The sequence below is a fragment of the Lepidochelys olivacea genome, assembly GCF_965140295.1.
Source record: "Lepidochelys olivacea isolate rLepOli2 genome assembly, chromosome: 6".
NCBI classification, from domain to species: domain Eukaryota; kingdom Metazoa; phylum Chordata; order Testudines; family Cheloniidae; genus Lepidochelys; species Lepidochelys olivacea.
Genome location: NC_140416.1, coordinates 58,855,583 through 58,883,500, shown reverse-complemented (window position 1 = coordinate 58,883,500; position 27,918 = coordinate 58,855,583). Strand labels below are relative to the sequence as shown.

The window sequence follows — 27,918 nt, the reverse complement described above, 5'->3', positions numbered from 1 at the left end:
CGTTGGTTAAGTGACTTGCTTGGCATCACATAGGAAATCTGTACCATAGTGGAGACAGGGATAGAACCCAGTACTCCTTGGAACCAATCCAGTGTCTTAAACTACAATATCATCTTTTCTCTTGCTGAAGCCCATTACGCATTTGAACCTTCTAACTTCTGCAATGAAGTCCTCTGACAACAGCATCATGCCCCATCCACCTTGTGTGCTACCTGCCAATTTTGCAATCTCAATCTAAGATTTTGCCCTGTAACAAATTAATAAAAATTGCAAAAATATCTGCTTTTTGTTTAGTTAACACGTATTTGTTGTCAATGTCTGAATAAACAGTTGACAGGGAACGGGAGAGATCTCTTTATGAAAAAAACATAGAATCATAGATCATAGAATATCAGGGTTGGAAGGGACCCCAGAAGGTCATCTAGTCCAACCCCCTGCTCGAAGCAGGACCAATTCCCAGTTAAATCATCCCAGCCAGGGCTTTGTCAAGCCTGACCTTAAAAACCTCTAAGGAAGGAGATTCTACCACCTCCCTAGGTAACGCATTCCAGTGTTTCACCACCCTCTTAGTGAAAAAGTTTTTCCTAATATCCAATCTAAACCTCCCCCACTGCAACTTGAGACCATTACTCCTCGTTCTGCCATCTGCTACCATTGAGAACAGTCTTTGGAACCCCCTTTCAGGTAGTTGAAAGCAGCTATCAAATCTTAAACATGGTTCCAACCACTTCTATTGGGGTCTGATAAAAGGCCTATAGAAGTCAATAGGAATCTATCTTTTCATTGACTTTAGTGGGTTTGAATCTGACCCTTCATGTCTGAGAAAGCTCACAACCTGCATCTTACATCTCCAACTAGTCCTCTAGTAAAGTCAGCAGAGACTAGATGTGACATTCCTGACACTTCTGAGGTAAGAGGGGAAAAAACCTTTAAACCTGAACAACGAACCTTGCAGGCCTTTGTTTTATAAGAAAACAAGAAAAGATGCACAACCCCTCTTTTTTTTCTTTGCAGGTCACCTTTAAGGGCAAATTCCAACTTCCATTCTAAGCCTTCTTTTCAGAATGCTTTCTCGAACAATTTTGGAGAGAAATTTTGTGTGCTTGGTGACAATCCAAATGGGATTTGGAGAGCTTCAGGAAAACTAGTTGGACTATTTTTGAGTTATTTGAGAATGAAAAAACACACCTTCTCCATATATTCCAATCAGAAATTTTGAACTCAGATAACTTTAAAATAGTTGAAACTACAAGTCTTGAATTCATCTTGTTATTGCACCTTTCCAAGAGATTTTAAAAACAGCAAAAGAGCTAAGGAATGCTGATATTTGAAATCCTTAATTAATGCTAGACTTTACTGTTTTTTAAAATATCTTTGTCATACATTTATACATATCTGTGGCAATATATAAACACACGTACATAAATGTGCGTGCATACAGAGGGAGACCCAGTTGGCCCTTATGTCATTCCCAATGGGAAAAGGGTAGCAGGAACTGTTTAAAAGTAGCTCTTCTGTACCATCCTACTGCAACGATGACTTCCTGGCTCTTCTGCCGTCTGCTGCACAGCTCAGTACAATAAACGGGTACACACTACCTGTAGAGTCCCCCTCCATCCAGTGTCCCTTATGCAATAGACCAGGGTCAATTCTGCAGCCTTAGGGGACCTCTATGGCCATGGAAGAGGAGGTTAAAGTTGGCCCTTATGAAGTTTATAAGCGCTGCAAGAGTAGAGTTTGTAATCTGTTAAATTTATAATCACAGAGCTGGGACAAAGCATCATTTATAGGCTGCACAAATTCAACAAAGGAAGACCTGAACATTTTTCCTCTACTGAAATCTAATTTCTCTCCTGCCATCTGAATCTTTAAAAATATTTCTGTATCAAAAACTCTGTGTTGAAGTTTTTCTGTACTGAATTCTTAATGAATTATATTATCACTGCATTGCACCTGTGATGCATATATGCCCAACATATCTTTTCCCAGGGGAATATTTCTAAATAGACATTAATTACAACAGAATCTTAGTGATAGGAAATTTCCTAAAACCTATGCACAAAACTCAGTTTCCAATCACTTATAACTTCACTATTAAAAAAGAAAGTAGCCTGGAGATCAGTCTTTAGTGAGAACAGGACATAAAAAAAGTTTTTAAACATTCACCTGTTCTGAGTTATAAGTCATCAAAAAAGCATTAACCAAGATATTTGCAATGCAAAAAAGCACATTTTTCAACCTTCTGTAACTTATTGGATGAATGGATTTTGCTCAGACTTTCTCAACAATATTCTCATTTGGGCTGGGAGGTCTAAGTGTGGGAAATTTCAGGCTAAAAAGAAAAAAAATTGAGAAACTTATAAGTGAGTAAAAATAGGATATGAAAATCCCAACTTAATTATAACTATAGTGGTCATTACAATGATTGATATATGTAGTACTCTTAAGAGACAAAAACACAGTACATGTACACAGTTAAATATAAGGATGAATAAAACTCCTTTCACAGGGGGTAAATAGATTAAATGGAGTAAAGTATATGAATCATCAAGAACTGTAGAGAAAGTAAAAATACATTATGTGAATCTGCTTGGTGGCCAGTATAAAGTATAGTGAATTTTGCTTTATGAAGAGGCAATTATTCATAGAGAGTACAACAATGCCCGTATTACCTTGGGGGGATGCTTAAAGTGAAATCAGGATCATCATGGCTGAGTAGCTGGTTTATTTCAGAGAGTTTATAACCAGGACAGGAGGAACAGAGGCTGAAATGGAGCAAATGCTGCTCTAAGAACTATATTGTCAAGTGTAAATTACAATAGCTTTCTAAAAACAATCATTAATAACAATTGCAGGTAACAGGATTTACATTAGAAATCTGCCAAAACGAAAGACCCATAGGCAATTTGCCAGGAACTAGAAATCTGAAGGCGTTGCATAACATTGATCAGATTCCTCCATGACCATCTTGAATATAGCGGTACAGCCTGCAAAAATCACAAGGCCCAGCATAGATTGCTACAACTTGAGCCAACAGGTGTTCAGACCTGTAGCTAAAGTTAAAGGTGATGGCAACCATAAACTGCACTGAAGAAATCAGTGGGCTGACTGGTAGACTAAACTGAGAACAGAATATACACTTGGCTGGGTTTCAGGCAACACTAAATCCTAGAACTGATTACAGAAAAAGAGATATGAAAGACAGGAGTTAACATGCCAGGATTAAGCACATTCCTTTTTTCTTTACATGCATTTTTCATGAAATCACACATATACAGACAGAGAGGCTTGGGGAAAAATCTTTTTTCCATGTCAGAAAAAAGTTTACTTTTTTAAACTGCAAAACTGGATGTTAGTGTAAACACTGATGAGGATAGACTGACTTCTGAATTATAAATTACTGACGTGGATAAAGTTGTACAATATTGAAGCTGACAATATGATTTATTAGAAATACTTTCTATCTGCTACAGACATGAGTAAATTAGGTCACATTTGATGTCATTTTAAATTGGATGATTATGTCAAGAAATCTTACAGCAATACAATTAAAGTTGGTTTTAATTTGGTTTAATTATTTGTATTTCAGAGATGGAGCCAACTTCTCAAGGATGCTGCTCTTGAGGCTGACAAGAGTTGCAGTTTAATATATCTTTTTCCTGGATTCATTATGGTTTTGGTGTCTGGCCCCTCACTTTTCCTCCTCCCTTATCCCCAGAACAGGTGTCCAATGTCAGGTGAAGACACCCAGAGCTATAGGTACAGACGCAGGGGCTTAAGAATACTGGTCACAGATCCAGCAACAGCTGTTTGCTTGAAGTGCCAAGGTCATTATGATTTCCTTCTCCTCCCATTCTCAGGGGAAATCCCTTTGCTTTGCCAAGCTCTGAGAGAGATCTGGAAGTTCATGGCTAACTACTGCAGCTGCAAACCTAAATCTAACTAGGTAAATTGCTGTAGGGAACTGAACATTCATTACAGCTGCATAAACCATTGTTCCTGGACAACTGTGCAGAAGCTGGAGCCATGCTTTTCAAACAGAACATATAAGTAGAGCAGCCCAAACAAAATCACTGGCAACTGTTGTATGCTGGACAGTAGCAAGGTGCTCAATAAAGAGAAGTTAGTGGCTGGCTAGACTAGAAACCCAGTATACCTGCTTGACAAGGATTGTTCTGCCCTGCGTGGTGCAAGGTAGAGTAAAGCATAGGGAAATCCTATGAAAATATATCATTTAACTGGATGCAATTATGAGCAAATGGAAATTATTTCAATTATTTCTAATATACAAATTGGTTGTGCAATCTCAATCATTGGAGATTTTTAAGAGCAGGTTAGACAAACACCTGTCAGGTATGGTCTAGATCGGGGTCGGCAACCTTTCAGAAGTGGTGTGCCGCGTCTTCATTTATTCATGCTAATTTAAGGTTTCGTGTTCCAGTAATACATTTTAATGTTTTTAGAAGGTCTCTGTCAATAAGTCTTTAATATATAACTAAACTATTGTTGAATGTGAAGTAAATACGGTTTTTAAAATGTTTAAGAAGCTTCATTTAAAATTAAATTAAAATGCAGAGCCCCCTGGACGGTTGGCCAGGACCCGGGCAGTGTGAGTGCCACTGAAAATCAGCTCACGTGCCACCTTTGGCACACATGGCATAGGTTGCTACCCCTGGCCTAATAATATTTAGTCCTGCCATGAGTGCAGGGGACTGGATTAGATGACCTCTCGAGGTCCCTTCCAGTCTTATGATTCTATGACTAGGAAATGTGAAGCTAAATCACACCTGGGTCTAAACCATATCCACTGAATCAAAAGAAAAGACAAAAAGGTCATTTTAGATCTTCTAGTTCACCTCTCAGGCAAAGTCAGTTCCCTGTGGGGATTACTAAGAGACACTAGTCTCAACCACAGTTAAGGATGAAATGTCTTCCTGCTCCAAGGCAGGAGAAAAGAGGGAGAAATGGACAATTTTAGTTTAATGATTTGAAAACAACAGAGAACTTGAGAGTGCCAAGTGTCCATTGAGTAGAGAGGAGAATTCTTCCTCAGTTAAATTATTTTTTGATAATGTAGAATATCAATATTAGGTATTATGGTATGATATGATATATATTTGTCATTATATCATGTAATTTTTTAGTATTGGTGCTTTCTTATTGAATATTCTGAGTTTTTATTTCAGCTCTGTTTGATAAATACAGAGCTGGGGCATTATGACAAAAATTATAATTATATTATCACTTTGATTTGTGTAAAATGAATAGATATGACTTCAACAAAAATCTAGATTATGAAGATAGACTTCCTTTATAACGCCAGTTTTTACTATCTCCCTAAATCTAAAATTGATCCATATGAATTATCATAGACATTTTATACAAGGATAGAATTTATTACTCAAGTCAGAGGCAAAATGAACAAGGCATCTGTAAGATGGGGTAATTGAAAAAAAAATTGGTGTTTTCATTTTTGGGAATTTTCCTAACTTTCTGGAGCATCCACCCAGGAAAACAGTCTAGTCCAGAGAGATTTGTTTTAATTGGTTGTACCTGGCTAGTACCGCTTCCTTAGACAGAAGTCACAGTAGCTCTCTGAGCAGAGCAGCAGTAGGATTAGGCCCATATTTTCTTTCTGTCTTGAATGTGAGATATGCCAAAGGGCTAAAGCAGTGGGCACACTGAAGGGACCATATTAAGTTGAAAAGATATACAAGTACAAACATAAATGCAGGTGTTTTTTAAAATGAATTTTATGGTCCATATCAAATAGATTGCACAAAAATCTGTAATGTCAGTAATAATACAATCATTTTCTCTTTCAATTTAACATAGGAGAATTTAGATAAATCTCCATGCATGAGATGAAGTAAATGCCCTATTGTGCAATATAACTAGTTCTTATATCAAGAAAGGCTCTCTATTTGGGTATGCTGAAGTGAATTCCACATGTAGGATTTTCCCTGAGACTATTAATCCTAACATGGAAGTGAAGGTGATAATGTTAAGATGTTCTAGTCACTATTCTAGCCTGCACATTCTCCTGGGTAGGCTGACTGGATCCTAGGTGTCATATACTTTTGCATTTTAGCATGCCATGAAGGAAAACACAAACTTGTCTACAGGTTACAACTCTGATATACTTTTTCTCTTAAGCTTCCAAAATAAAACATGTAATTTCAACAGCAAAATAAAACATACCAAAAGAAAACAAACCAAAGGAAAAAAATCAAGGAAAATATAATGATAAAAATATAAATCACTATAAAGGGAAACTGTGAAGTAGCTGAGACCCAAACTTGACTTACTGTTTGAAATGGAAAGAGAAATTCCTATGAATTCTAATTTTACTTAAAAATACTGTATTCTGTCAAAAGGTATTTAAAAAACAAACCAACGAAACAAGAACAGTGAGCATTCACATAATTTCAGGCATAACATGTAGTCTCCTTTAGAACTCACACCCCTCATTGCTGAGTCACTGAGGTAACAGGTGTATAAAAACAGGTGTGATTCTTATTTGCCCTTTTACAAGTTGAAGATGTTGTCAAAGGACAAAATTAGCATGTACATTATATTACACTGAGCTCAAAAACAAAGGAAAAAAAAAGCAATATTCAGCCAAATGAAAGAAGCACTAGCTTGGAGAAAATAAATGTTATTTTCAAGCTTTGAAGAGCATTTTTACAAAGAGTAAGTATTCACAGGGCACTCTGGGTAGGCAATGCTGATTTAATGTAACATGTCCAATGATGGATTAGCAGTTCTGTGATGGGGCTTAATCCCCATCACCTGTAAGGCAACAGAAAGAACCTGATTAGTTATGCTCTACACCTGGGAGATGATTAATTATTTTTCTCTTGGCTAGAAGAGATGGAGCTAGGCTGAATAAGAAGCTGAGGGAACTCAGATAAGGGGAGATCTAGAAGACAGGAGCTAGGGAAAGTACCCTATCCCATGGAAGGTCTTGGAGGCAGGTCTGCTGGTTTGGGACTGGCTCTGGCCTGGATGCAGCACTACAGGAGTAGGTTTATCTCCTGTGGGGCATTCTAAAGTGGAGATGAGCCCCAAGCTAGGATCTGTGAGGACTAGACAATGAGGTACGAGGCTGTGAAGGGTGGAATGCCAGTTTAAGTGGTACATGGGGTTCCCAGCAGGAAAACCCTGGGATGTCAGTATCCTGACAAGGAGAGTATCCTAGAGGCAAGGATGTACATCTACAAGCTCTAGTCATGTTCATAGAATCATAGGGTTAGAAGGGACTGCAAAGGTCATGTAATCTAACCCCTTGCCAAGATGTAGGATCATGGGTGGCACTTATAAGAGGTTTGGGGAGGCTAAGCATTCCCGAAAAAGGCTGGCCATGCAGGAGGGCAAATGTCGTGGATGTGGCATCAGTCACCTCCCTTTGGAAGTGTGCCAGCCTGCCGCTTTGCAGCGCTGGAAGCCAATCTCGCTAGAAGTGTGTGTGGGGCTACTGGGGCCTGGATTGTGGCTCTGCCTGTGCTCCACCCCCAGGTTCTACCCCTGTTGTTACCTCCCCAAGGCCCTGCCCTTACTCTACCTCTTCCCCGTAGGCCCCCTTGCTGCCTGCTTGCTCCTTTCCACCATGGGGGAAGAGGCAGAGAGGAGCAGGCAGGAGGCTCGAGGGAGGGGGCAGAGTGGGGACAGGAAGAGGCAGAGTTGGAGTGGGGCCTTGGGAGAAAGAGGTGGAGTGGGAGGAGGGGCCATGGTTCAGGCACCAGTGGCCCCCTCACTTCTAGGGAGCTTCAGGCGCTTGCGTGTAAGCCTCCCCCAAACAGAAGACTCATGCGCCGCCTATGTGCAGGGTGTTAAACATTTAGGACTAGATTCTCCACCCCAACTGAGCTCTGCTTCGGTGCAGCAGAGAAGAGGAACTTCAAAGGAGCTTTTGTCTCACTGATCCTGGGCTACTTAGCACAGGCCTATGATAGAGCTTCTGAAGAACACTGGACTGGTGTATGGTCCCTCAGTGCTCTTAAGCAACAGAGGATCAGGTGTAGCTCTGCTCTGCCACGCCACTGAAACACTCCTTCCCTTCCCCAGTGCCAACACGGCAGGGGCAGTTGGCAAAGAAGGTAGCTACACTACCAGCTTTCTGCCAGAGAAGAGCTCATCTGGGCACAGGGAATCCTCTGCTAGCTATAAAGACTGAAAAGTTAAAAGCAAATAAATGAATAAAGAAAAACCGCTAAAACAAATTACTGCCCTTTTACGTGTGACTAATTTTTTGTTTGCACTTTTCCTTTCGTCACAGTCAAAATAATTTCTGTTTGCCTAAAGATTTATTATGTGCCAATCACCATGACAAGTTGGCATGTTACATCATTTAAAAACAATGCATTAATCAACACAGTCTGCAACAGAGTGCAAAAATTGCCATTCTTTGATTAAAATCCCACCCAAAATAGAAACATATAATTTCTTCATTACACATGAAAGCAAAAGACTATGCACATTTTACATTACAGACCCAGTGGAATACTGGGAATGAAGTCCTATTTTCCCATTAGATAGTTTGCTGGTTTTCAAAAAGAGCACTAAAAACATATCTACGGTAACATGCAATTCAACTTTTAGATTTTATTTTTTTAATGGCTATTAATTTAGTCTTTGCCACACTTAAAAATATTTTCATGATTTAAAAAACTAATGATTTCATCGATCATACATTTCCTGACAACTAATAACTGGCTGAGGCCTCATCTCCTCCAGTCACCCATTAATTGCCCTAACAATTATCCATTGCTTCTAATATCTGGCAAACATTCATTGAAAAGTTCTACATAATTATAATATCAAAAGGAACCACCACCAACATTAATTAGCCTCCTTGTTGGCAGTATCCTCAAAGAGGGCAAGGACTAAATGAGCTATGATGATGAACTCTGCCTTAACTTCTAGATATGGGTCCTTTAGGTCATACCGAAAGCATATTGACATGTAGGGACAAGATACATGAAGCTTGCACTATACTGCTCATGCTGTATTGTCTTCCGTTGATAAACAAAGGACATTAATGCGGTAGTAGTATCTAGGACCGTTAATCTGGCACCTTTCATTGATGTTAAAAATTCACATGAAAGCCACTTCGCCTAGGAGAAACAGCAAATACCATTGAATATAGGAATTCCGTAGGAGAATGTAGCGGCAAATTTTCACAGGGCAGAGGCCCAACCTCCTTTTTCTGTGTGGACCACTGGACCCTGTAATCAGAGGTGCAAGTCCAATCACTTGTGACCACAATTCAACAAAAGGTGGAGAATGTGGGTACAAATTTTACCACCACAGATTGTGCCTGCAAAAACTGAGGTCACCCTTTTGATAATTTGGCCCATAGTTATATGAGCAGTTCCTTATTAACCTGTCAATCTTTTGTCTTCAGGCATTTCTCCTCTGGGAAGAGGACGTCCTCACTCCATTCAGAAGCAAATTTGCTAACTGTAGTCTATAGTGACATGGAGAGACTAGCACAATCACTTTATTAATGACAGAATCAATGCCTCTCTCCCACCATAAAAACATTTATGATAAAATGATGGGGTTCGAAGATCAAAAATATATCTCCTGCTCTATAGAGATTTCATTTGTCCACTCATAGAGCAAGATTAGCAGAGTTTGTTTACCATGTCTGGATACAGCTTCCCACATTTTCAGTCACAAGAACATGTTACTTTATGGCAGCAGAACGAACACTGGTTCATCAATTTCAATATCCTGCTTTAGAAACTGGCCAATATCTGATACTTCAGAGGAAAGGGGGAAAACATAATGTGCCTAGCCAGCTGTACAATGCTACATTTGTAGGAGAAACATTCACTTCTACCCCAGCTTAGTTCTAAAGCATGAGATTCAATTATTTACAACTTGGCACATAGAACTATAAATGTAATTAAGGGCTGTAACTTTATCCAGACGTTTCAGAAAACCACACACTGTATTTGACTGAATGACCTTCTGACACAGGAATTCCATAGATTGATTGCATATTCTATGAAATAGTTATTTTTCATTCTGCTAATCTTACTGGCTCTTAATTCCATCAAATAGTGCCTTTGTTCTTGTTTTGTCAGACAAGGAAACCTATAGTATATTACTATAAAGGGTAAGCAGACAACCAAATCTAATTTGTCAGTTCCACAATCAATATATATTCCATAACTAGCCTTGTCTTGGGGAGAGGAAGAGCTATACATACCCTTACTGCAGAATTCCCATAACACAGATAGTCTTGTCTCTCATCTATGGGACATACCTAACAATACAGAGGACATCTGAGAGCAATGGTGCACACTTTAGTTCCTCCCTCTTTGTAACTAGTTTTTCATGCTCCACAGTTTTTGGAAACTGGGGGATGACATTATGATGAGTATTTGGTTGCTGCTACACTTTCAATAAACATATTGAAAGACTTCCTTCATTACTTTCAGCACACATAGCACATGCAGAAGCCAGAGCGAAAGCGAGAGCAAGAGAGAATGACAGTGATAGTAAAATGGCTGAGATACAAAGAAAGATAAAATAACGGGGCCATTGAAAAACTAAGCGTTGTTTTATAAATTTAGCAGGCTTAGTTTTATACTTTGGGTACAGTATTTTTAAGGCACAAAACTAAAGGCCAAGTACTTTTAAACATGTAAGTGCAGCCAATCTTGTCTAATTCTTGAAGTGAATAATTATTACAATTTTAAAAAATAAAATGTTGCTTGTTACAATTTGTAATGACTGTCTAATGAGTCAATGACAGGCAAAGTTATACTGGATAACTGCTCAGTCAGTACCACTGCTAGCTAATATAATTCCATCTTTCATACATAACCATCAAAAAACCCCAGTTAACATTAATAAGAGCTAAAGGAATGAAGCTTGAGGATTTTCACCAATGGGAAAAAACTTTAACAGCAACAAATAAAACATACATTAACATAGTTTGTCATAATATAGACTTAGAGCATTAAAACTCCACTTCTCCTAAAACAAAGAAATCTCTTTTTTCAAGGAACCAGAAAACAGAAAAGCCCCACTAGCTTATGTGTATGTGTACCATCGCCCTACAATGTCTAGAGACTAACAGACTCTAAAAACCTAGATATGGCTAAGAGTAAACAGACATTCTGATGAACTGTTCTTTCTATCGTATGCAACAGATTCTTAGGTTGGCCATGCTTATAGACACTCATAGAGGCAAGTCACTGGCGAATAGTTTTTGACACTGAGGAACTGGGTCATATGTTCAGTTTTCCACCTGCATCTGGCAGAAGCAGCTTGCTGAGCTGTCTTCACTTGGGAATGGCCACAGACTCTGAGATTTGCAGTTTCTCACTTGTCTTTTTTTCTTTCTCCCTCCCTCGTATGTGAGACCCTCAACTGACACACCTTAGAGGGTGAGTGGTAAGAATAGGCAAATGCAACTAGTCCTCTATACACCTCTATACATCTCCTCCAGCTGTGAGGGATTGGCTTTGCCCTTGACAACCAAGAGGGACAGACCTATCCTGGCCCCTCTTAGGAAGCACTGTAGTGCATTTTAGGAGACAAAGGAACAAACACCTTCAACATGGTCTCTGGGGAGAAAGGTGTTTCAGACAGCTCTTTGTATCTTCTACTGGGTGGAGAAGCAAAGCCTAACAGTCTCAGTCTCCTGAACACAGGGAAAACTTAACATTCAGGACACGTGGCTGAATTACAAGGGTTTTTTTTCCAGCAGAGTGGGAATTGAACAATACTGTATTTCAGTGAGTCTCCTAGAGTGGCAGATTCTGTATATTGACTTATTTGTAATGGACATCAACAAAAAGTTAGCTTCCCTCTGCTCCAGATATTGGGAGATAAGTATATGTATTCAAATTCAGCTGATCAGACCTTCAAACCTTTTTCTGTCTTAAATTGGGTGGTCAGGAAAATCAAAGTAGACAAGGCATATTCCTAATGTCCTTATATTGGCCTTGCAAGCCCTGCTTCTCCCATCTGTGGGAAAATCAATTGTCCCTGTCCTCTCAATTATTTCTCCTCAAAGATCTTGTAATGTATGTAAAATTCATTCTGTTGTCAAGACATAGACAAGATCAAACTGGTAGTTTGTAACTTGAAAGGATGGACCAATGAGATTTGGGTTACTCTGATCAATTAGAAGGTATCTTGCTTCAGTCCACTAACAATGCCACTTCTGTCATATTTTAACATTATAGTGTCCTTGATCATGATCTCACCTTTAAGTCCACATCATTATAAACTGATCTTTCTGTTACATGGATTCAGTAAAGGATCCATGTGGCTAAGTTGGGAGTCATTGGGTATCCTCTCGTATCGCACCATGATATTTAATTAAAGCAATGGCAAATTTTATTCTTTTAATCAAAAGACCTGTCTCCAGATATAAGCTGAATTTGATGAGACAACTGATAGAGCAAAAACTAGGTTACTATGTCATTGTTTTCCTGCTGAATAGAGAGTGACTTTACCTCTGCAAGAAGGAACAGTAAATTGAACGCCTTGGCAATCAAGAAATCTTTTGTGCAGTGTTTTCTTTGAGTGGACCTACAAACTACATTCTGATTTTACACCCACATATGCTTCTTCTTAACTCAAATTATTATTCATGTTCATTCTGCCCCAACCCTTCTCACCCTGAGGAAGCTGGGTGTCTATTTGGCTATAAAATTTTATTTAACAAATCAGATTTTCATCACACAAGAGGAGTGATGGTTTGTCCAGAGGTTAGGTTGTTAGCCTGGGACATGTGAAATACAGGTTCATTTCCCTGTTCCATCACACACTTCCTGTGTTATCTTGGGAAAAACTAAGCTAGTGACTAAGGCTTTCGTACTGTAATGAGCTTTATGTGGGCACAATGGTCCACTCATGTGGAGCTCACAGAACTATTGGGGCCTGTGCTTCTACTAATTATGACTTTGCAACATGAGATAGAGTTAATTCTCTTCTTAGGAATTCTTAAAGGCTCTTTGTAAAATATATAAGGATGGCTGCTTTGGCTCTAGATTAACTGTGAAGTAAAAGGAGCCAATTTTATATCATCACTTTTCTGACTGTAACTTCAATTTAAAGTATCTTCCTTTTCAGGTTTTATTAAATTGATAGGATCCCTTTAAAGTATACATACCCTGAAGCAGATGTAAAAAGTAGTTAAAAATAAAGTGTGTTTTGGGGATAAGATGACCTCCACCAGTTTTTGGGGAAATAAGCAGGGCTCTTTTAATGTAAAGATAAACATAAAAGTTTTTTTAAAAAAATGTATTTCATTAGAGGAACCCAACTCATGACTTTGCATTACTGGACATTTCTTGTTAGGGGGAAACTTGTTTAACTGATAGAAAACAGAAGAATTAACCGTATAAGGAGCAAGGAAAGAGATATGTTTAATGAAACAGTCAGTGGTTCTGACACCTGCTTGAAAATCTCATGAAAAGATAAAGACTAAAATGTAGTGTAATGGTACATTTTAGCCTCCATTACTATAAATGAACTTTAGAAATCCACAAAGTAATTCATATGTAAAGAGGCAATTATTAATCAGAGTGAAACAGCCATTTCTGAATAGCCTTACTATTACTCAAGTTTCAGCTATACTACTGAGCACAGGGTAAAATGGTCAGAAAGCCTGAAAAAAGTGTCTTGCAGTCTGGGCATTTCTGTGTCCATCATGTGAACAGTCTCATTATAAATTAATAGGTAATTAAAGAAATTTTCTTTATATAAGCTCAGATCATATGTAAGTAATAGTTGCTTGGTTTCACTTTACACTGTGGTGGTCCCAGACTGACATGGTGATACTGAAACCATGCTAGACGTGGTTGCAGAGTGAGCATGCAGAATCAATCCCCAAAGTGTTTTTTCCTCATTTGTGCACAGTACAAGGCAATATAAAAAAAAAATCTCAAACAAAGGTGATGGGTGAGCATGTTGACTGTGATAAAATGCGTTCAAAGTATACCTCAGAAACACTATAGGTGGATGAGCACGAAGGGAGCCGAGCCTGGTTGTGCAGCGGGGAAAAGAAAACATTGTTAAAAAGGAAATGGTGGCACAGTAATGGTCTCGGAAGGTTTCTGAATAGGTGGTTCCAGCACTGAGACATTAGCAGGGGGTTCATTTAGTTTCTGAGACCAGATACTTCTGTGTAAGAATACCCATAATTTAGTTATTTAAGGCGGAAGCTTCTTTAAAAAAATTATAAAATAATGGTTATAAATAGGAAATTTGAAGTAAGGATTCAATCTTTTCTCCCCCAGAGAGGTGGTAATGTGATAAGAATACCCTCATTAGGATATTCTGGAATGAGGTTTTCTAAATATCTCTCATTTAATCCTATAGGTTTTATTCTAGCTCTGCAAAGTTCACAATGTGGAACACATTAGAGACTCTCTCCTTTACTGTATAGCCTACTGATGTCATCTGGTTAGGCGCACAGTGTCAGTTTTTTGATACTGGAATGATCTCTCTTCCATCCACTCCTCCAAAGAATGGGAAATCACTACCATTCGCAAAAGCTATGTCAGTAAAAATAAAATGCAGAAACAGTCTCAGTTTATTCATGGGAAACTTGGTTTTCCCAGTAATTTGAACCCCTTTCCCAGATGGTAAGTATTTCATTTTTCATATACAGCATAAGAATTCCAAGGGCTACGTTCTGTTCTTCCTTACACACCATGTCTTTCTTTGGTCATCAGTTAATATGAATTTCAAGAGGTGTTGCAACATGGTTTTCCCATCAAGTTATGCCAAGAACTGGATGTAAAGATCCAAAACAGTCAAATAAATAAAAAAAAAAATCAAAGAAAAAAGAGAAGGTGGCTTCTACAAGTGAGTTAAAAATATCCTGTTTTGAGTTTTATGAAAATCTGGATAAATGAGTGGCCTGATTTTCAGAAGAGCAGAGCATCCAAAACGCCAACTGATTTCAGTAGAATCAGTAAGTGTTCAGCACCTGTTAAATATCAGACCAGATACATTAAAGATGATCCCAAGGAGAGCTTCTGTGTATGCCACTTGTTCTCATGGAGCACTTGCTAACTTAGGTAGCTTGATGGAATGAACTGGGAATACCACTCCAATGTGTAAGTAACACGTTGGCTTTCTTCAATATTAGGCATGTAGATCTCATGATTCCATCTACTTTTTTCTTCATCAAAATGATAAAATATCCAATTCCAGAAAAATTCCCCCCTTCACGCTTAGCCATGTTCCATTATGCCTTGATTACAGAATTCTACAGAGCTGCTCATGCATCACCAGAAATATTTTAAAATTCTGTCCAAAAACAATTTTGCTCCTCTCTAGCATTCTGCATATCATGAATTTCCCTTGTTCTTCCTACATTCTATTACTAAGGAAATCCGTATGAATAGGGAATATTTTAAGTGTGCATGTCTGCCTGACACTTATTACCTCCACCTGATGTAATAATTATTTGTGACAACACGGAGCAGCATGTTGTTTTGGAAAATGATTATGTCACAAAAAGAAAATAATGACTTCAGATGAATACAAACAGCAGAAGATGCACTCTGAAGAAGCAAAACATTCTTTTCCTACATCCTCTTTTTGCAAAAGGATTAGTCAAGAAACAAGTAAAAATAGGATACAAAGCAAGATTGTTTCTAAAAGGATTATTTTTCAAAGTTTTCCAAGAGATGTTGAGTGTCTTTTCATTTAATTATACAGCATGGTATTTTGTTATTCATACAGATTTTGATGAGCCACAATCAAGATTTCAGTGTATATTTTTTTAGTCATAGTTTCCATATTTTGTTTTTGGAGGGTAGGAAGAAAGAAGATCCATTAGCTTCAGCTTAGTAAGTGAAAATCCAGAGAATGCAGTACTAAAAAGTAACTTCATAGCAGTGGCTTTTCAAACATCAGAAATTAAATAAACAGGAATGGCAGAATGAGGGGTTTTGGAAGTTTTCTCATCCGGGCTGGAAAAGATCTCCTGAGTCATCCTATCTATTCTATTCCCCACACAACTGCAGGAGTTATAGATGCATAAAGTCCAAGGCCAGAAGGGACCATTGTGATCATCCAGTCTGACTTCCTGTATAACACAGGCCATAGAAATTCCCCTCTTATCTCTATAGTAAACCAGCGTGTGCTTTATTTAGTCTCTTCTTAAACATCTCTTGTGAGGTGGCCTCCCTTGTCAAATTATCCTATGGCTTAATTGTCCTCACTCAGATATTTTTTCATCAATATATAATTTAAATTTATGCCTTAGCTTCAGGCTCTTATTTTGCCTGACATTTAACCATATTAAAACATACTTATTCTTGTGTTATAACTTTTAAAATATTTACAGGCAGCCAGTAATATTCCCTGTTCTAAAATGTATATGTTAGCTTCCCTTCATCTTATTTTATGCATAATTTTTTCAACATTTTATTCAACCATGTTTAGATTCCCTTTAATTTAGCCATGTCATTTTCTTACAGTGATGAGCTCTAAATTGCACAAAGTGCTCCAAGTGTGGCCTTACCATGGCTTTAAGGAAAAGAACTATTATCTCCCTGCTCTCACATGATCCTCCATATACACATTCCAGTATAATTTGTGCTTTTTTTCGAACAAGATCACACTGTGAGCTCATGTTTAATTTGCTGCACACTGATAAATTCCTGGATCCTTTCTGCATCACTGCTCTCTGACTAACCACATTCCATTTTGAATTTATGACCTGTACTAGTATACCCTAAGGGCATTACTCTTGCATTATCTAAATGATATTTCAACCCATTTCTCCATTTTTCTTTAAACTCTCTTGACCATTCAGTACTTTCTCTCTAAAATCAATTGTGTTTCCATTCCCCTCCTAATTTGATGTCATCTGTAAATTTGAATGGTTGACCTTTATGCATCTCCTTCCAGCTAAAGGGAGGAACTTTCCTCATTTCACATGATACCAAACAGCCCCTGCAATTACTTGAGGTGAAGCTACCCAAAGTGTACTAAGAGTTGAGCTGTTTGTTATATCACAGACACTCAAATAAGGGGCTAAATCCTCAGTTGCTGAAAACTGGCATAATTTCAAACTTTAACTGAGCTGTGCCCACTTACAGCAGCTAAGAACATGACTTAGTAACTTGCCATGAGCCTGATGCATAATATACATATTGCATCTGCTCTAGTCTTTATTAATGAGACAAGGTCAAAAGGGACTGAATGGCCCATAAATATAATCCTTCATCATAATCAAAGAAGGGAGCTTACTCAGATCAAGATGAAACACTGCATGTTGGGCCCCAAGCCCTTATGGGGTACCATTCTATAGGAAAGATTTTGACAGCAGCCCAGGCTTAATCATAGAACATCCATGGGCGATATTTGGCGTCCATGCTGCATTTGGGCAAGTCCTACCTTGATCCTAAAAAAGGGAGTCTTTGATATGAAATCCATGTTTGTCTAACCTGCACACAGAGGCTGATGGACACATTGTTTCAGGAAACTGTGTCTGCAGAATTTCCATGTATTTTCAGATTTAGTATCTCCTTATGGAATTTAAATGTTCTCAGTATTTTTCTGAGGAATTTAAACAAATAAAAATAAATATCCTAGCCTGTGTTACAAAGAAAATCTAAATACAAATTGATGTAGTGCTCTTTCTGAGTCTGCATGAATTGTCTCAGCCACCTCAGGTTATCAATTCTGAAAATGAATTATGAGCTTTAAAATATCACTGCTGTTAACTATTTCACTGTTGATCATTTGAGCAGCCAATGTGCTTTTACCCAGTGTAGCTGGATTCATCTGAAAGAACAAAAATAAGGCTAAAAATTCCAAAGTTGGAAATGATTAACTGTTCTATGAAATATTTAATTTTATTTAAAGAGAAAAGAGATATAAAGGTAACTGGAATATCTCCAGATGAAGAGAAATGGGAAGATATCGGATTGATGATCTCAAGGGGGAAAAGAAAGATCTCAATTCAGGATAACTTTTTTTTTGAAGAAAAGATATGACTGATTATATAAAATGTCATTTTAAAATTAAAACTAACCAACAAATATACAAATGTGTTTAATTTGCTAGTATTTGCATATATGTTTTGAGTTGATGTGCTTTAAAAAAATCTGGCAGATTTCCGAACAATTTCAGCAGAAACTGGAGGAAAAAATTCCACAGAATCTGGCAAAGTTTACTACAGATTTGCAGTGGATCTATTAATTAATGTGAAAGACATGTATTTGAAAATCATTATTAATCAAAGGTTCCACCTTAACAGAGTACAGAATTGTACAATAGCAAGCCCTCTTAGTGAGAAATTAATGCTAATAGCTACTACCTATTCCCTGTCCCATACCAATCAATACAGTTGCTGCATCATAGTCATGTGAGCAACTTTTATTTAAATCCCTTTCCAAAAACAGTGTGGAAAATATGAAAATTAATTTGAAAGTGCACTTATAAACTATTCCCTCACAATTTTCTTTCCAGATGCAGAGCATTTACTGCAGATTTATGCCATTATTTGGTCTAAGTACTGACACTGATCTCTTCTCCCTCAGAAAGTTGCCTCATGCAAAGCATCCATTATTATGGCACTCAACAGCATATATAATTAAGGTGGGGAAACTGGCTGCAGATTTTGCCCATTTAATATCTTTCTTGCCAATGATCAGAGTCATCAGAGGAAATTTAGGGGCATCTGTGGCATCTACAGTACATATCTGGGATCAGACTCTGCCCTACCTACTCATCTAAAATAACTGCCCTTCATATGGTACAGGTCATGATGTGACAGGTAATATGGCATGGAAGAAGAGGGCAACTTTATATTAATCAGTCTCCCAATCTTGAGTTGTCTACTCAATCAATTCTCGAGATAGCTAAGATTACTGCAGATACATATTTTCACTTTGCACTTGTCTTTGTATGACATTTTGTGGGAGGATGTGTAGTCAAGTACAACTTTTGGTAGTATTCTTCATTTTCAATATGCACTTTTTGCTAGCTATATGTTCACCCACTAATACTGTGGACTTGGGGTTGAGAATCCTAAAATAAAATACCCATCCTTTGCCCTTATCAAACCTAAGAAGCTCAATGTTTCACCAAATGGAAAAAAAAAAAAGGCATGCGCACGATTAGACTGTCTGCTTAGAAATGTATGCCAGTGAAATGACATGAGATCCAAAGTGCTCATCAAACTGATTTTACAGAAAGCTGCTGCCAACCAGCAGCTCAACATCCTTGTATCTCACTTGCAAGAGATTATGAGCTCTGGGATTGGATAATGAGCAGGGATTATCTTTATGTCTGATATTTAGCTGAAAATTGAAATGTTCAGGTACACCAAAAGTAATAGGTAAAATGATCAGTCTAAAGCTCTCCCTTCTCTTTCACAGCACCATATTGGATTTTGCATCAAAATGGTGATAATTGTAAAGCCAGCTGCCTCAGTGTATGGGAGACACAAACCAGGAGAAGGAGCTACATATGATGTTTTGTGAAGAAGACTCATGCAACTGGTCTTTTTGCATAAACAAAGACATAATTTGCTATGCCTATCATGTTCATGTTTTTTCCTTATTTTCATATCATATTGCATGGTGCAATTTGCCCTTCAAATTCTATCATAAAGTCAAGAGGCGGGTCTGCAAAAGTCAAAACGACTTCTCTTTTAGGAATGAGGTACTGTCTGTAATGCTCTACTGGATACTTTGTTGTAGTTTTCTTTGGCTCTATTAGCACCGAACACTCTTATAGAGGTGTCATGAATTATATGCTGGATACTAATCCTTATTTCATATGATTTTTTGCATTCTGAATAAGCATGTTTTAATTAGAACACAAATATGATAAAAATCTCAGAAGGTGCTGAATGTTAATTAAACGGATTCTACTAACTCCAAAGAAGCTGTGAAATTTGATTAGCTGTGCATTCAACATGAAAATTTCTATTTTTTTTCTTTAGATCAAATGAGGGCCCAAAGAATCTCAACAACAGAATTATATCTGAGCCAAGATTGCATCTGGATTACCTTAAACCAGCCCATAGTTTTCAGTTCAACTACAGCTTTTATTAGATATATGGCTGCCCTTCAAACCAGGGATACTTACTGGATTTACCGTATATACTCGTTCATTAGTCCGTTCGTTTATAAGCTGACCCCCCAAGATGGATAGGTAAAATAGTAAAAACTGTATAACCTTTCAGAAGCCGACCCTATGTTTCAGGGGTTGGCAAACTTTGGCTCCCGGCAGGTCAGGGTAAGCTGCTGGCGGGTTGGGACGTTTTGTTTACCTGGAGCGTTCACAGGCACGGAGCCCCTCAGCTCCCAGTGGCTGCGGTTTGCCGGAACAGGGAACCGCGGCCACAGGGAATTGAGGCGCTCCATGCCTGCAGACGCTCCAGGTAAACAAAACGACAATGTATTAGATATTTAATTCAATGATTTCATAGAGTTTAAAATCATCAAATTTTGGTGTAGACCCATTTATAAGCCGATGCTCGCTCTTTGATGTGTCGCTTTTTTACCAAAAATATTTGGCTTATGAACGAGTATATATAGTAATTTAACTGTAATGTTCAGGAATGACCTACAAATACAATTTTGATTTTGGAAAGGGAGTTTTTGTTGTTGTTTAATCATTTGCTGCCATTAAAACCTGCCATAATATGGTCAAAATTAATTAAAAAGGCACTAGGGTTTTCTTTTAAACAAACTCACTAGGTCCGTTAGAATTCTCTCATACATTACAATGAAACCCCAGCTAGAAAAGAAAGAAACAGGTAGGGAGAAAGAGAGAGAAAGGAAAAGATGGAGATGAGAGGACAAAACCAATCAGATTTGGTGTTACCAACCAGCGGAAATTTAAAAATAAATAAATCACCGAGTGAAATCGTACATTTACTCGGAGAGAGCATCCTTTGACATTGCCTTCTAGGTGATCCCTGAGCTCCTCCAGCTTTCGATGGAGCTACATATAAACATCAGAAAATGAATTGAAAAAACAAGCTGTTCTCTTTTCACTTTTTTTCTTTTTTCTTTCTTTCTTTTTATCTTTTTAAAAAAAATAAGATCATAGCATAACACATTTCTCACTGCCTTTGGCAAAACATTTGAAGACGTCAAAGTTCTTTGCACAACAGAAATATACATGCTCAGTAAACTCTGAAGTTGGAAACCAGCTATTTTTCTTGATTAACAATGCTCTTTTTTTAGTATGGGAAAAATAAATACAAGTAAATGGACATCATCATTCTAAAGATATTTGCTTTCAGCAACATTGTTTACATGTTTTATTTTTGGCAAGATAGTCTGTCGAAAATTGTCTAATCATAGAAAACTTCTTTGGGGTGAATTTTCAAACTTGGGGATCTCAGGTACAGTGTCCAATTCTATATTTAGATGTTCATATTGGACTCTTGCGCTTAAATTAGCATTTTAAGTGGCTAAGTTCCAATTTGAGCAGTCAGATACAAACTGGAACTCTAAATTAGGTGTTCACATTTGAAAATTGAGCCCCATGTTTTGTTTTTTTTAAACTGACATTTGAGCAACACTCATTAAAATAAAATGGAGTCCCAACCCTAAAAGGCTTTCTTTTACTTAAATGATACATACATACACGTTACACATATGTATATGTATTAAGCATATACAGTTATAATGCAGGGTTCCACTCAAAAGCAGAAATCAGAGGTAGTTATATACATATGCAATACCCACAACACAGTAGAAACTGTGTTGCTATCATTTTTTCCCTTCTGTGAATTCATATTGTGTTGCATTGTCTACAACTGAAACAACAGCGCATCATTAATGTAGTGTTTCCCTCATTTGCACTGTAACTGTAACCTCCTCCCAAAACTAAAGAAGAAACACTAAAACCTCACAGAGATTGACAATGAGGAATGCTACAGATGCCTCTAGGTAACACTGGTGTTAACAAACAGAAACTGGTTTCTTTTTCTACACTGAAATAAATTTAAATGGTGTCGTTACCGGAAATAGTTGCATAATTAAACCTTCCCTTCCCCCTCTTTATGCTCAGTGAAATAACATTTTCACAATGAGCAGCTGTATAGCAGTGTTAGAGAACAGAGAGGATGGCTTGTCCTGGAACAAAGGCAACACACAGACATATAAAAATAAAATAAAAACCAAAAACCAAAAAGGCCAGAGAGGCGAGGAGAGTGCAGAAGGAAAAAAAAAGCGTGCTTCATAAAGTGCTGAAAAGGAAATAAAGTGGAAAAAAGTGAAATATTAAAATGATTTTAAAAAAGCTATTGTTGGATCTGAATCTTAACAGGGTAGCCTATAGTATGTGCCTTCAGCATTTTGGTAAATTTGGATTATTTAGATATGTCTTTTAAATACAAGAGCATTAGCAAGAATGTACAATTAAAGAAAGTTTAATGTGACACACTGTACAAGAGCGGGCACTGATTTAGATGCTCTTTATATTTACAAAGGTAGAGAAATGGCCTAATACTATTAGCTAAATGGTGGCTCCATTCGTATTCGGAACAGATGGATGGATCTCTCTCTCTCTCGCACACCTTTCTGATTTTCAAGCATATAAATACTAAATAAATTAATCAATTCTCATAACAATGAGCTTTTCTGGAATTAATTTCAAACAGTGAGAGCACTAAAACAACAATTTAATTACTCTTTAAAGGGGGAAACTGTATTCTGAAAATGAGTAAGTCTTTTTTATACATAACAGGCACTTTACACTCACTGAATGACACCAATCAGAGAAGCCGTGTAATAATGACCCCAAATTATAGGCACCTTAAGGAGGCTGTTGTTATCTCCTAGTTGGGGTGACATTCAAAGCTAACTACCTGGCAGCTTGCTTTCAGATGGTTCTTCTATGTGTAGCACAGAAACAAACAAAATGTGACCCACAGTGATAAAAATACTGAAATAAAAACAATGGGATGGTGAGAAATGGGAAAGCCCCCTCACTCCCTCCCCTCCCCTCCAAAAGGAAAAGTGAAGGCTATAGAAGGAAACTTGCAAAATAAATGTTAGAAACATATTTACTTTGAGGGATCCAACTCTACTAGCAACTCCTTTGCTTTCATCCGGCCGTCTAATTTGCTACAATGGGGGAAAATGGGTAAAAAGACAGAAGAATAAAGAAAAAGTGAACTTAAAAAAATTTCCACACAATCAATTAGCAGTACATGCAAGACATTAATTTGACTCTCTGAGACATCTCTAGAGGACAAGGACACAGACTCCAGTTTCTGGAATAAGTGATGCTTTATCAAGTCATCGTAAACTCGTTTTTGTTGAGATTTTTTTTTTATATTACCAATTTTGCACCAAAACTTTGCATGCTGAAATCACTATCTTCTTCTTCTTCTCCGAGGATAAATATTAGTTAGTATTTTGTGATTGTCTGGATTTGGTTCATAGAGAAAGTAAGGTCCTTACACACTGATAGAAAAAAATCCTGTATTTTTCACTCCAGTTAATGTTTTAACTTTGTGGTATAAACTGAAGTTAGAAGGTGTCAACCATATGATTAGAAACACAGATGTACTGTAAATGGAACTATCAATCCTGACAAGTATCATTGCTGATACCTGACAGAATAAAATACAAGCTGCCCATGACTCAGGCATAGAAGTTTTAGCCACTGCCATTAAGATTCCCAATTAAACAATTGTGCTGCCCAACCAGAAAATTTTAATGCCAGACCAACATTAGATTTACTGTAGTACATATATTTTAACTCCATTCCCAACACCTCCTTCTGCCTTGATCTTTTTCCTTAATTATAGCAATCCTTTTCTAGATTATGTAGAGGATGGAAGAAACAAATGAAGTTGCTGCTCCAACCTTTCACATTGCTATTAACATGTAAACACAATTTTCAAATGCCAGATGAACTATGTCCTGAAAAAATCCATTTACAGTAAAAGTTTCATCCAGAACTGTTGAATCAACTAAAGAACTCTTTCTTTCTGAACTGAAATTAAAACTAAGCTAAATCATTTGAGGAGAGGCGAGAGGGAAGAGGAGAGAGAGTTGGATAGCACAGGGGATACAGAGTTTTTCACCTCTTAGTGGCTGATCTGAATCTAGCCTGGGTTGGCAGTTGTTGCCGCTTGATGGCTGTTCCATGTAAAATAAATTGTATCTACTACAAACTGGACTGAGACACACCACAAATGGCATTAACTGGCATCCCTTTTAGTAATCTCAGAAGAGAAGCCAAAAACTGAATACACCATGGAAACTCAATTTCCTGCTCTGTGTTTGAGGTGATATTTCCAGGTCAGGGCTAAGGCACAATGGCAGGAATGCTGATGATGTGTGAACATGGGGGCTGGTCTACATGGAAAAGTTACACTGGCATAGCTACATCTCTCAGAGGTGTGAAGAATCCAAACCCGAGGGACATAGGGCATGGCTACACTTGCAGATGTAGAGCGCAGTAGGGAAAGTGCTGCAATCTGTCCACACTCACAGCTACAAGTACACTGGCGTGGCCACATTAGCAGCTCTTGCAATGGCCACAGAAAACAGTGCATTGTGGTAGCTATCCCAGCATGCAAGTGGCTGCAATGTGCTTTTCAAATGGAGGTGGGGTGGAGTGTGACAGGGAGTGCGTTGTGTGTATGTGGGGGGAGAGAGAGTGGGTTTTGGGGGTGGGTGGGCTGAGAGCACATCAGCATGCTGTCTTGTAAGTTCAGACAGCAGCAGACCCCCCCACCCCTCCGCCTCTCTCTCTCTCTCTCTCTCTCACACACAGCATTCCACTGTAAAGGTTGCTTTGTCTCGGAGCAGATAAGCCTGCCGGCTGCCAGAAACGGAGCTTTCAAAGGGCATATCAGCATTCCTACAGCGAATTCAAAACAATGAGAAGAGTGGCCACTTGACTGAAGGGGATTATGGGACATTTCCAGAGGTTGATCAGAGTGCAGTAATGCGACACCTCGTTCACACTGACACCCAGGCATTTCAGCCAAGGTGCAACAAGCGTTAATCTTCTTGCCGAGGTGCAGTATTAGGAGCGCTCTAGCCATGGAGTCAGAGCGCTCTACATGCCTTGCCAGTGTGGATGGGTAGTGAGCTAGGGCGCCCGGGGCTGCTTTAATGCGCTCTAACTCGCAAGTGTAGCCAAGCGCAGATTTAACCTGACCTAACTTCGGTTTAGATAACACTAGGATGATGGAAGAATTCTTCTATTGACCTAGCTACTGCCCCTCAGGGAGGTGGATTACCTACAGCGATGGCAGAACCCTTCCTGTTGCTATAGTAAGTGTCTACTCAGTGATACTCACTTAGATCTACCTGCAGGCTGATTTGAGAATTTTAACAAGAGGCGGGCCATTTGCACAGAAGGCTGACAAAAAACAAACAAACACCTCATCTGCCAGTAAACAAAGACCTTGACTGCAACATAAATATTAGTGTTTCTATCTTTTAACAAAGATTATAAATCAAAATTGTTACCCGTATTTGTGGCAATCTCTAATGGGAGAGGTGACAGCAATGATCTCTGGCAAGGTTTGTGAAGAATGGTTTGTAGGAGGTCAGGGCAGGGTGCATGCCCTGGTGAAGATGCTCATTTGTCAGGTGATTGCGGTGCTGGTTTTTTATAATGTTCATGGTGGAAAACCTAGATTTGCAGAGGTACGTTGATCCAAACATTTTAAAAAGATAGATGGTTAGATTCTGGTTATTCTGAAACTGGTCAGCATATTGAGTCCAGGAACCACAAAGTCCCATTTCTCTGAATTTTGCCTTCAAGACATCTGAGCTCTGGAGCCTTACAATTTCTAATTGAAACACACCTTCATAAATTGAATCAAGAATGTTCTTTGCTTCAGAAGGGCAAGGTCTATCAGCATAGACAACAAACAGATTACAAATAAATAAAAGCAAATCCTTTGGAATTTTAATATTCTTAAATTGCATTTTAAAATTTTCTATCAGATTGTTTAGGAATTCTTGCATCATTGTCAACAAGGTTTCCTCTGTAGCAACAACACATAATGTGGAAAGTGCAACACTTTTCCTGTTAAGTCTGTCTGAAAGATTTCAAGATTCTTCTGAAAGGCACACATTTTTTCAAACAGATTCCCTACACTCCTTGCACTGCCTTGGAGCTGCATGTTGAGGGGATTCAAGTGACCAGTAATATCGCACAGAAAAGCTACCTGTGACAAAAGGGGACATCATTAATATTGTTGGTATTGTGGTTTGAAATAAATTATATTATTTCTCTTTGAAGCGCACAAAACCTTTCTAACACACACACCCTAATTAACCAGTGAACATCATTATGCTGCAACATGTCACTGCATTTGGCTGAAACGTCTTGAAAGAAAGCTTTAAAAAGACAACGTTGCAAGCTAGAAGTTGAGCGTATGTAGTTCACTAATTTAATCACAATATCCATTATTTTTTCCAGGTCCCCAGACAACTTACCACACAGTGTCCTAGTGAATGATCCGGTGAAGTGTATTTAATGAAAGGTGTATCACTGCCAAACACAAAGCGATGCCCTTCTCTTTCCCTGTCATGGAGGGACTTCTGTCTGTAACAAGCAAGTTTACTTTCTGCAGATCTAAACCCTTTTTTTCAAAAAAACCTTTTGCCTTTGCAAAAATGATCACTCCTGTGGTGTAGGTTTCTAATGGTATTAAGCACAAAAATTCTTCCTTGAAAATTTCACCATTATAAAATCTAACGAACAGTGATATCTGGGCAATGTCACTTAAATCACTTCATTTGTCCACTGCAAGAGACATTTGGCATTTTTAAATTGGAAAGCAGTGCTGACAGACAATCCTTGTAAATTACCTCCAATTTTCACACTGCCATGGAATCAGACAGGGGAATTGGCTTTACACGGTTTACAATGTCATGTTCGTTTTTATTTCCAGAAAAAAGCTCCTCCAGCATGTCCAATGTGCACTTCTTCAGAAGCTTAGCATCCAGGAAAGGTTTTTTCTTTTTAGCTAGTACCCATATTATTCGAAGAGAAGCAGCTGTTGCTTTTTCCTGTATAGCTGCTGATGTTGTGAGAATGACACTTGAAGTGTGATACGAAGACTTCAGATTTTCAATTTTGTCACATCTTGCAACACTGCCAGGAGGATAGGCGGAGTTGAAGTTACTGTGATTTGATTCAAAGTGACGCCTCATGTTGATGACCTCACAGAAGATACAGTGGTTTGGCATATTAAACACAAAGATTTTGCATTTAAACGAGGTGGCATATTAAAAATAAAATCCTCTGTCCAGCTTGGGTTAAAAGTTCAGTTTTTGCTGTTGACTTTGTGATATTTACTCCCACTCATATTCATTTTTTGCTCCATTTCCATCACTAATGAAAAAATGGGTGCTGTCCTAGCTCAATCAGAGATGATGCTATCACGAGAACTTAGATCCAGTAAGTTACTTACTAAGGAAGTAAAAAGAACAGGAGGACTTGTGGCACCTTAGAGACTAACAAATTTATTAGAGCATAAGCTTTCGTAGGCTACAGCCCACTTCATTGGATGCTCTAATAAATTTGTTAGTCTCTAAGGTGCCACATGAACTCCTGTTCTTTTTGCGGATACAGACTAACACGGCTGCTACTCTGAAACCAAAGGAAGTAAAGTGACTGAAGAAAAAACTGCAAAGCCCTTTAAAATGAAAGGGGTTTGAAGTGAAATCCATCCAGAAACTGAGGCCAGCCTGTAGGTGGGAGGCTGTCTGTGAAATGCTGGATCCGCCCTATAAGGGTACACTGAGAAACTGTAATAAGGCAATAGATAGCTTGGTTGAAAAAGATATTTTATCCAATATAGAAGTGTAAAGCCTGAGGTTACCGCTATATGTTTATATGTTTATTTTCTATGTAACTTGTATATGTTTGCTCTCCCTTACTATTTAATCTTTGAATCTGTGTTTTTTCTATTTGTAG

The 27,918-nt window shown here is 38.2% G+C and overlaps 1 protein-coding gene across 9 annotated transcripts in view; it reads right to left on the bottom strand.

Moving 5' to 3' along the window:
- GPHN (gephyrin) overlaps positions 1-27,918 on the bottom strand; it is a 588,066-nt gene that overhangs the window by 132,671 nt on the left and 427,477 nt on the right. For 6 of the 9 annotated variants that reach the window (XM_084630610.1, XM_084630613.1, XM_084630612.1 and 3 more), the window contains one exon: positions 23,031-23,087. The exons of the other annotated variants lie outside the window; for them this stretch is intronic. In XM_084630610.1, coding sequence (XP_084486736.1) covers positions 23,031-23,087 — 57 coding nt within the window. The remainder of the gene's footprint in view (positions 1-23,030; positions 23,088-27,918) is intronic. 9 annotated transcript variants of the gene reach the window in all.